Source organism: Pygoscelis adeliae, unplaced genomic scaffold (assembly GCF_000699105.1).
Source record: "Pygoscelis adeliae isolate BGI_AS28 unplaced genomic scaffold, ASM69910v1 Scaffold116, whole genome shotgun sequence".
NCBI classification, from domain to species: domain Eukaryota; kingdom Metazoa; phylum Chordata; class Aves; order Sphenisciformes; family Spheniscidae; genus Pygoscelis; species Pygoscelis adeliae.
The window spans coordinates 2965241-2971762 of NW_008825080.1; the positions used below are offsets into that span (position 1 = coordinate 2965241).

The 6522-nt window shown below is 39.3% G+C and overlaps 1 protein-coding gene across 1 annotated transcript in view; it reads left to right on the top strand.

Annotated features, from left to right (window-relative positions):
• LOC103919451 (molybdopterin synthase sulfur carrier subunit-like) overlaps positions 1–6522 on the top strand; it is an 18694-nt gene that overhangs the window by 8915 nt on the left and 3257 nt on the right. The window contains exon 2 of the mRNA XM_009326957.1: positions 6349–6353. Coding sequence (XP_009325232.1) covers positions 6349–6353 — 5 coding nt within the window. The remainder of the gene's footprint in view (positions 1–6348; positions 6354–6522) is intronic.

Here is a 6522-nt window from a genome sequence, read left to right on the forward strand (position 1 = left end):
TTCAGCAGGGAAAGGAAGTGGACAATCTTGGTCCTGAATCCTCAGCCTAACCCAGACCACAGCACCAATTACCCTTTGCTTTTTTTAAAAGATTGTATAACTTCTACAAATGGAATGGGTGTTGACTGCCTGTTTTTGTGGATTTAATAAAAATGAGGCTAAAATCTTGGGATTTTTGTTCTCCTTTCAAAGCTAAGAAATAATAAACTTTACCAATTTTAATGAGAGTTGACTTACATTCTATTATGCACCCAGGTTAAAAAAGAATTTTAATTTAATTTCTTTTAAAAACTTAACATCCCCTATGTGATTAAAGTTTATTTCAAGATTTCTGCTGAATGTAGAGTTTAGGGAAAGTAAAAATATTGCTGCCTTAAGAATTGAAAAAGAATAAAATAAAATTTGGGAACTGTAACATTTAACAGTTCAACCTTTACTCTAGCTCTGTAAGTATAAGGATGGAGTGACCATTGATTGACATGTTCATTTCAGGAATGGATTACACATTGGTCTGAGAATAAGATGTCAGCTGGTGCCCTCATGTGGATATGTGTGCCACTATATATAACAGAAAATGAAACTTTTAGCCAAAACAAAGCCATAGAAACTTTAGTCTCTCAGTTTTGCACACAGAATTTGGACAGTTTGTTTAAGACAGGCTTTCATTATTCACTTGCAGTGTGGGCAATTCCGTATTATTTAGTTGTAAGCAGAATTTCCTAGTTGGATGCCAGGATATAGCATGGCTCTTAATGTAAATTTGAAGTATGAAACCGAACTCATTCTTAGCTGCACAGCCACAATCTATCATCTCCGTCACAAAAACTATTGATTCATATTAAAAAGTAAAAGTTATCAAGTGACTGGCTTTCAGAACTCATCACACAACTTCTTTCCAGGGTTTGGAAAAATTTCAACAGAATATAAGCTTTCTTGAAAATGCCTTTCTTATTTACCAGGAAAGCATTCCAGTTGTCAGCCAACACAGAGAAGAGTTGAATATGCACAGGGCATATAAGCTGGTGGAAATAATTCCAGTTTGATCAACCTCAATGGAAGACATTATCGGTCGAGATCTAGCCATGTTTTTCCGGAAATGTGTTAAACAGGTGAGTCAAAAGCATACAACGCTTCCGGTAAGAATACTGATTCAGTTTTATATATTGAATGTATGATGACGAACATCTGCAGACTGTCAGCAAGGGTCCTACGTAGATGGCAAGGAGGTAGGTATGGGAACATGTCATGATGCAAGCTGCAGCCAACCCCCCGGTTAGGGTCAGCGCAGATCTACTCCTAGTGTCTCCTGTGCCACGGTCTCTTTGGACTACTTATATAAGTGTATGCATTTTTGACTCTATTACTGAAAAATGCTAAACTTTAAGTGTAGAAATTAATCAGGTTGTTTAAATACAAGCCCAGCATTCTACAGAATCAACTATATAATCTTTACATCTTAAGTGTAAGGAAAAGATTGAAGGCAAACCAACTAGAATACTTTAACAGATATTATGGAAAGAATTAGCCATGTGAAACAACCAGAATCCAAACCTAAGCTAGACTGCCATTTGCAGAATATCGTATCACAATTGTGCTGTGTGTGCCCCCAGAAGTAGGTAAAGATACTGATCTGAAATACTGTAAAAACTTCAGCAAAACTTCAATTTTGAAGCTCAGCAAAGCAGCTATAAAGATTATAAAGAATTGATAGGTAGGGTCGCTGCAATCTGTAATGTGATATGACAAGCGTCTACTTCAAAATCCAAATTCTGAACTGGTGGGTAAAGAGGTTGGTTTTATTTTCATCAGCCACCCACAGATCAGAGTAACTCCTTTGGAATTCCATTGGGCTTCAGCAAATCCATATTGTGAAATGTTTCTTACCTCGTGCAATGTTCCAAATTCTTACGCATCATGATAATTAGAGGGCCAAAAATTTAACCTGGGAATATAAACTAATACTGTATTATTTATCTGCAGGCGTTTCAAGTCTCCCTGTGCTAGGTGCTTTACAAAAGAAGGACAGAAAAGCATACAAGCCAAGCGAAATACTACAGACAAGAGAGAAATTTTATCTTTTTAAACACAATATCAGAGACATGACTTGTAGATTTGATAGCATTCAAAATTCTTTGCCCTTACAACTGTTACATGAATTCCTGGCCTTTGCAGGAAGCAATGCATTTTTGACCATTACAATTTTTTTTTTTTCCATAACGACAGATAACATATTTGATATTTTAAATATTTAGATTATCCAGATCAAATATTAGCCAGGTAGTTCAGTACCAGGCACTTTAAAATATGAGGTCCTATGGTTTAAAACTTGTGCTTTCCCTTGGCATCAAAGATCGCAGAAACAGTTTTTACCTTAGCATCATCACTGAATGCCCTAATGCCCTTTCCCATCATTCTTCAGAGCATGTGTTATACTGCTTAATGATGATCCAAAACTCTGTATCTAGCTTTATTTGAATAATGCTGGTGTGCATGCTGCTGTAATATAACCTTTAGCTATCCTTTGGGGCAAAGGACAGTAAGAAAATGAAAGAGGTCATCTCTTTAGGAATACTGTAGCCATCAACAGAAAAGGAAAATACTTTATACAAAATCTGAAAATTTATGGATTTTTAAAAATCTAAGAAGTTACATATTTCACTTACTGCCATTGCTCAATGAAAATAAAAAGAAATTCTTGTAGAAAAGACTTGCCCATAAATGAGACAGTTGAACAGAAAGAGTTGTGTGCCTATGAATTGTAGTTCCAGACTGCTTATACTCTGCCTTAAAGCTGTGTATTCTTTCTCTGTACTTGTGCAATGCATTTATATTGGAAGGTCCTCTTAAAACTGGGTGATCTATTGGTTTAGGGAGATAAAGATTAGTTCCAGATGTGGTCATGCTCTTCCAGCCCTTCAAAAAGTAACTACTGCACCATCTGCTTTGTAACAGACAATTTCAAAGAGTGCCAAGGGGAATGTTAAAGACATTGGTCAAACAGCCACATATACCGCACACACAGGAATCCTAGAGGTCATAGTGCCTCAGACAGATTCATATTTTCACTTTTTTCTCTCCATTGTTCCACCACGGAAACTCAAGGAACAGCTCTCCTTCCTCCCAAAATAGGAAGGAGATGTTTTCCAGATTATTACCAGCGTTGACATGTATGAGGTGAAATTCAGACCTGAATTCAGTGGAATGACTGGAATTCATGGTGACATCTCTCTTATACCTGCCCCACTTTTGGATCCTTGTAGACTATTCCAAACAGCTTTGTTTTTTTTTTTTTTAAATGAACTCAGTAGCAGGAGATTAATGTTAAACTGACTTCTGATCTGGCTGGTTGCCCAAGACAGAAGAAGGGTCCAACAGGTAATGAAGGGTTATTCCAGATCATGATAATTTTTATTTTTCCTGGTTATTTCAGGAAGCTTGAAGTAAAGGAATTGTGTCTGTTCTTGTAAATACAGTGTTATGCATCGATATCTAAATCTTGGGTATATAATGAAGATGCACGCAGGTCTAGCACGAACATAACTTAAATTCTTCACAACGGTAAAAGCGGAGTAAAAGAAGTTCTCTCAAGACTTCCTAAGTATAAATCTGAACTTCAGAGCAGTAACTCATGATTTATACCAAATAGTCCTCAGAAAAGGTCTAAAATGAAAACAGAAGGAAACAGAAAATCTACTAGAGGTTAGACAATCACAAGCTTGTGCACTCCCAGAAAGGCATTTTTGCTGCAGTCACATTAAGTAAACTATTGGTAAAAAGAAATAAAGATTAACAATGTGTCACCAGTTCACTCCTCTTTGGTTTTTCCAGTGCATCCAGTCATGTTTTATAACAATTCTTGTAATAAGTTATTACAAAAATAGCTTAGGACTAGCAGACCAGTGCACCTACTTAAGTTTCATTGACTTTGCTGTAGTTCTCTCCATTCAACAGCACACTGCAGAAGCAGTGCCTTAGCCTGTAAGTTTAGTGTCTGGGTATACTGCAGCTAGATCTTCAAATTCAAAGTTTGCTGCTGGTAAGAAAGAAATAAATTAGTAGGAATAACAGCTCCTCACCTTTTGCCTCTCCTTAGTATTATTGGAATTTAATTTCTCTTAAGCCACGGTCTATTTGGGTGGTGTAAGGGAATTCCACACAGTAATATTTGCATTTTTTCAGTATTAAACATTATTAAAACAAAGAAAGGTTGGAAAGCGGAATAGGAAATGTCTGCTTTGGAAGGCTTCATCACCGCTTTCAAAATTAAAGACATCCAAAAGAAATACATTCTGAGAGGCTAATATACATACTATGGGAGGATGCATACACACCTGTTAGCTAAAGCAAAGGCCCAATGGCTTAGGATAAGATTTAATTCAAAATATTAGACTCAAAAAATAACACTTAGAACTAGACATTATACATTGCAGCTGCTCACAATTACACTCCAAACCAAAAGCTGAAAGCAGAAAATGATGCCTGAGAGAAGGATCCAAATCAGAAAATATTTTAAGGGAAAATCATGTGGAGCTAGCTTATAGAAATCATAGGGAAGAGATGGTTTTGAAATCCCAGTCTCTACAGAGCTAACGTATCTCCTCCAGAGCTATAGAAACATCTCTCATTTCATCTTATGTAGGTACTTGTACTCCCCCAAAACCCCACAAAACAAGCCAAACAAACAAATAAACAAAAAAGCAATCCATATAAAACACACTCTTGCAAACCAAGCAGTGTAGTAGTCACACCTCTTGCTGAGGCTGGTGTTCCTGGAAGAAAAGACCTCTGGAATGAAGAGGTATTTAGGGAGAGTTTTGTTTTACACATTCGTATTACACCTCAGCTTAATTCCTGCTTTTGTTTAAGAACTTTTAACCTTTTTTTACCCATTCTAGAGCATCGTTAATAGATTATCAGAGTCACAAATCCTACTCTATTCCCGTGCTTTCTAGGCACAAATTCTGCCTTTAACTAAGTCATGCAACACAGGGCTGAAAACTGACCCATCCTTTGAAAAAGACTCAAGAATTGGCTTAGGTGAGTCATTAGCTTGAGCTCAAATAAACAAAATCCAGAAATTCACTGCCAGTAACTCCTCTCTCCTTATTCCATAGTGGACCTAACTCTAAATTCAACCCTAAATGTACAGATAAATCTTTCAAAGCTCACTGTTTTCTGGGCTGAGAGGCCAATTTGCTCCAGCTGAGACCAGCACTCACCCACTTCACTCTAAGGACAGACACCTGTGGCACAACTTTTGCAAGGGAAAAACATGCCAGCCACTTGCTAGCTACTGGTTGGGTCATACGCACCCTGTCAAAGTGATCTATTTAATTTAAGATGTATAGATCCAAAATTATACAGCCCAGAGAAAAAAGAAAGCAGTCGTTTTATTCACTTGACACATGCTGCCTTGAAGAGTTCAATTTGTAACAGTAGTTAATAATTCACAAACAAAAGAACACAGTTTTAAAAAATAACTTATTTGTTCCTCACAGCAGAGGATTAAGACATGGTGTACTGGGTAACTGGTACAGTATACATGCTCCATGGAAATAATTGTATTTCTATTGCACATTTTTTGGAAAACTTTATCACTTTAATTTTCGTTGTCTTTGTACCTCAGAGGCGAGGATTATTACAAAGAAAGGTCTGTTTCTTTTCTCAGCCATCTTTTGAAATGGCTGGATAGTAGTTCTTTATTTGAGGTCATTTTTTTCTTTTGCTGACAATGTTGCACCCAGCTAGGACGGATGTTTTCCACCTGACCACCTCCCCAGATCACAATTACCAACCACAAACTCCATGTCGCTGATGACGACCCCCTGGTTCGCCTGACAGGAGGAGCTCCTCCTTTACTGTTGTGAGGTTACAAGTGTTGCCGGGCAAACAGCACAGGAATAACCCCAGCCACACACAAGGACACAGTTTTGGGGCACAGTTGTGCCCTGTGGAACAATTGCCGTGGGTCTCTCCGCAGCACCTGCCACGTACCCCGCGCCCACTTTCCCCGCCGCCGAACTGCAGGAGGTTAGCCCGCCGCCTTCTACCATGCTATCTTTCCACGCAGGCAATTGCTGAAGGTGTACAACTGGCCACGGGGAAACAGATGCCACGGCCGTTCTCCGCACTGAAACTAGACCTACCCCAGAAATCCTGTATCAGCATTTCGATGGATCTTTGGCTTTTGCACGTTACGTGTACCTATTATGTGCACGTGCAGTGGATATATAACGTGTGCAACGCAGTGGACGCATAATGTTTGCAATCATTTGCGATCCCTATGCACTCTGGGGACTGAACCCTTGTGAAAATCTGGCTTTTAAGGTGCTGTCCCCCAAATTACAGGCTGCGTTTGGGGGACAAAGCCACGGCCTCTCACTCTCGGCTCCCCCACCATCCTCCGAGGGCCGGCTCCCACCTCCGTTATCCACCCGTGCGGAGCGGGGCCGCGCCACACCGCTAGGCCCAGCCCGACCCGGCCCAGCCAGGCCTAACAGCGCCGGAGCGGGGCCGTGCCGC